Source organism: Lucilia cuprina, chromosome 6 (genome assembly GCF_022045245.1).
Source record: "Lucilia cuprina isolate Lc7/37 chromosome 6, ASM2204524v1, whole genome shotgun sequence".
NCBI lineage: Eukaryota > Metazoa > Arthropoda > Insecta > Diptera > Calliphoridae > Lucilia > Lucilia cuprina.
Genome location: NC_060954.1, coordinates 10,693,729 through 10,697,137, shown reverse-complemented (window position 1 = coordinate 10,697,137; position 3,409 = coordinate 10,693,729). Strand labels below are relative to the sequence as shown.

The window sequence follows — 3,409 nt, the reverse complement described above, 5'->3', positions numbered from 1 at the left end:
TAGTCTATAGTCTAGTCTATAGTCTAGTCTATAGTCTAGTCTATAGTCTAGTCTATAGTCTAGTCTATAGTCTAGTCTATAGTCTAGTCCATAGTCTAGCCTATGGTCATGTCTATAGTCTCGTCTATAATCCAGTCTATAGTCTGGTGTATACTCTAGTCTATAGTCCTGTCAATAGTCTAGTCTATAGTCTAGTCTATAGTCCAGTCTATAGGCTAGTCTATAGTCTAGTCTATAGTCCAGTCTATAGTCCAGTCTATAGTCTAGTCTATAGTCTAGTCTGTAGTCTAGTCCATAGTCTAGTCTATAGTCTAGTCTAGTCTAGTCTATAGTCTAGTCTATAGTCTAGTCTATAGTCTAGTCTATAGTCTAGTCTATAGTCTAGTCTATAGTCTAGTCTATAGTCTAGTCTACAGTTCAGTCTATAGACCAGTCTATAGTCCTGCCTATAGTCTAGTCTACCGTCTATTCTACCGTCTAGTCTATAGTCCTGCCTATAGTCTAGTCTACCGCCTAGTCTACCGTCTAGTCTACCGTCTGGTCAATAGTCTAGTCTATAGTCTAGTCTACCATCTAGTCTATAGTCTAGTTTATAGTCTAGTCTGTAGTCTAGTCTATCGTCTAGTCTACAGTCCAGTCTATAGTCTAGTCTATAGTGTAGTCTATAGTCTAGTCTACAGTCTAGTCTATAGTCTAGTCTATAGCCTAGTCTATAGTCTAGTCTATAGCCTAGTCTATAGTCTAGTCTATAGTCTAGTCTATAGTCTAGTGTATAGTCTAGTCTATAGTCTAGTCTATAGTGTAGTCTGTCGTCTAGTCTATAATCCAGTCTGTCGTCTAGTCTATAGTCCAGTCTATAGACTAGTATATAGTACAGTCTACAGTCCAGTCTATAGTACAGTCTATAGTCTAGTCTATAGTCCTGTCTATAATCCAGTCTATAGTCCAGTCTATAGTCCAGTCTATAGTCCAGTCTATAGTCCAGTCTATAGTCCAGTCTATAGTCCAGTCTATAGTCCAGTCTATAGTCCAGTCTATAGTCCAGTCAATAGTCTTGTCTGTAGTGTAGTTTAAAGTCTAGTCTGAAGTCTATTCTATAGTCCTGTATATAGTCGAGTCTATAGTCCTGTCAATAGTCTAGTCTATCGTGTAGTCTGAAGTCTAGTCTATAGTCTAGTCTATCGTCTAGTCTATAGTCTAGTCAATAGTCTAGTCAATAGTCTATTCTATAGTCTAGTCTATAGTCTAGTCTAGTCTATAGTCCAGTTTATAGTCTAGTCCATACTCTAGTCAATAGTCCAGTCTTTAGTCTAGTATATAATCTAGTCTATAGTCTAGTCTATAGTCTAGTCTATATTCTAGTGTATAGTCTAGTCTATAGTGTAGTCTGTCGTCTTGTCTATAGTCCAGTCTATAGACTAGTATATAGTACAGTCTACAGTCCAGTCTATAGTACAGTCTATAGTCTAGTCTATAGTCCAGTCTATAATCCAGTCTATAGTCCAGTCTATAGTCCAGTCTATAGTCCAGTCTATAGTCCAGTCAATAGTCTTGTCTGTAGTGTAGTTTAATGTCTAGTCTGAAGTCTATTCTATAGACCTGTATATAGTCTAGTCTATAGTCCTGTCAATAGTCTAGTCTATCGTGTGGTCTAAAGTCTAGTCTATAGTCTAGTCTATCGTCTAGTGTATAGTCTAGTCAATAGTCTAGTCAATAGTCTAGTCTATAGTCTAGTCTATAGTCTAGTCTATAGTCTAATCTATAGTTTAGTCTATAGTCCAGTTTATAGTCTAGTCTATAGTCTAGTGTATAGTCTAGTCTATAGTCTAGTCTATAGTCTAGTCTATAGTCTAGTCTATTGTCTAGTCTATAGTCTAGTCTATAGTCTAGTCTATAGTCTAGTCTATAGTCTAGTCTATAGTCTAGTCTATAGTCTAGTCTATAGTCTAGTCTATAGTCTAGTCTATAGTCTAGTCTATAGTCTAGTCTATAGTCTAGTCTATAGTCTAGTCTATAGTCTAGTCTATAGTCTAGTCTATAGTCTAGTCTATAGTCTAGTCTATAGTCTAGTCTATAGTCTAGTCTATAGTTTAGTCTATAGTCTAGTCTATAGTCTAGTCTATAGTCTAGTCAATAGTCTACAGTCTAGTCTATATTCTAGTATATAGTCTAGTCTATAGTCTAGTATATAGTCTAGTCTATAGTCTAGACTGGACTATAGACAGGACTTTAGACTAGACTATAGACTGGTCTATTAAATAGACCTATAGTCGAGAGTATAGACTAGATATACTAGACTATTGTCTAGTCAATAGTCTATAGTCTATTCTATAGTCTATTCTATAGTCTAGTCTATAGTCTAGTCTATAGTCTAGTCTATAGTCTAGTCTATAGTCTAGTCTATAGTCTAGAGTATAGTCTAGTCTATAGTCTAGTCTATAGTCTATATTCTAGTCTATTCTATAGTCTAGTCTATAGTCTAGTCTATAGTCAAGTCTATAGTCTAGTCTATAGTCTAGTCTATAAAAATAATAATAATAATAATAATAATAATAATAATAATAATAATAATAATAATACTAATAATAATAATAATAATAATAATAATAATAATGAAAATAATAATACTTATTATTATAATAATATTTTTTTTTACTACGGACCGTTTTCTATAGAAAATGGTCTTCTTCTATAGAAAATGATCTTTGCTTTTATTTTACTATGAAAATTCTAATAAATTTTATACGTTTTCTTTACTTACAGAACATTGCTGCCGACTTAAGTTCATCAACTTCCAGTTCAGAATCCGAATCGAGTGGTAGTGAAAGTGGCTCCGATTCCGATGACAGCACAGAAGATGATAGACCGACAAGAGCTGCTATTAATCAAATGAATCAACTGCCTAATTTGGGTATGGCACCAATGACGACATCTTCACCACAGATGCAATACCAACAAAATAATCATTTCAATAATAATCAACAGCATATTACAGTAGGAGGAGGAGGAGGTGGTGGAAATTTTGTAACTAATGGTGGTTTTCCTAATGATTTATTACAAAATGATTTACAATTATCATCAAACTCGTCCGATGATGATTCCGATTAGTTTAAATATAAAAAAATAAAAAAAAAACAAAAGATTTATTAATAAAAAGAACACAACAACCACAAAATAAAAACAAACAAACACCACTTAATCTAATAAACAATAGAAAATAAATTAAATTAAAAATAATAGTATATTTTTGTAAAAAGAAAATCTAAATAAAATATTTAAATAAAAATAAAATTATACACAAAAAATTGATAAAACTAATTTCAAAAGAAACCAACACACACACACACACACTAACACTTTGTAAAGTATAAATAAAGAAGAAAAAGATAATTAAGTAAAATACAAACAA

The 3,409-nt window shown here is 32.7% G+C and overlaps 1 protein-coding gene across 1 annotated transcript in view; it reads left to right on the top strand.

The window, feature by feature from the left end:
• LOC111688801 (ell-associated factor Eaf) overlaps positions 1-3,209 on the top strand; it is an 11,824-nt gene extending 8,615 nt beyond the window's left edge. Inside the window, exon 6 of the mRNA XM_046953377.1 lies at positions 2,764-3,209. Coding sequence (XP_046809333.1) covers positions 2,764-3,108 — 345 coding nt within the window. The 3' untranslated portion in view covers positions 3,109-3,209. The remainder of the gene's footprint in view (positions 1-2,763) is intronic.
• Positions 3,210-3,409: the final 200 nt, after the last annotated feature.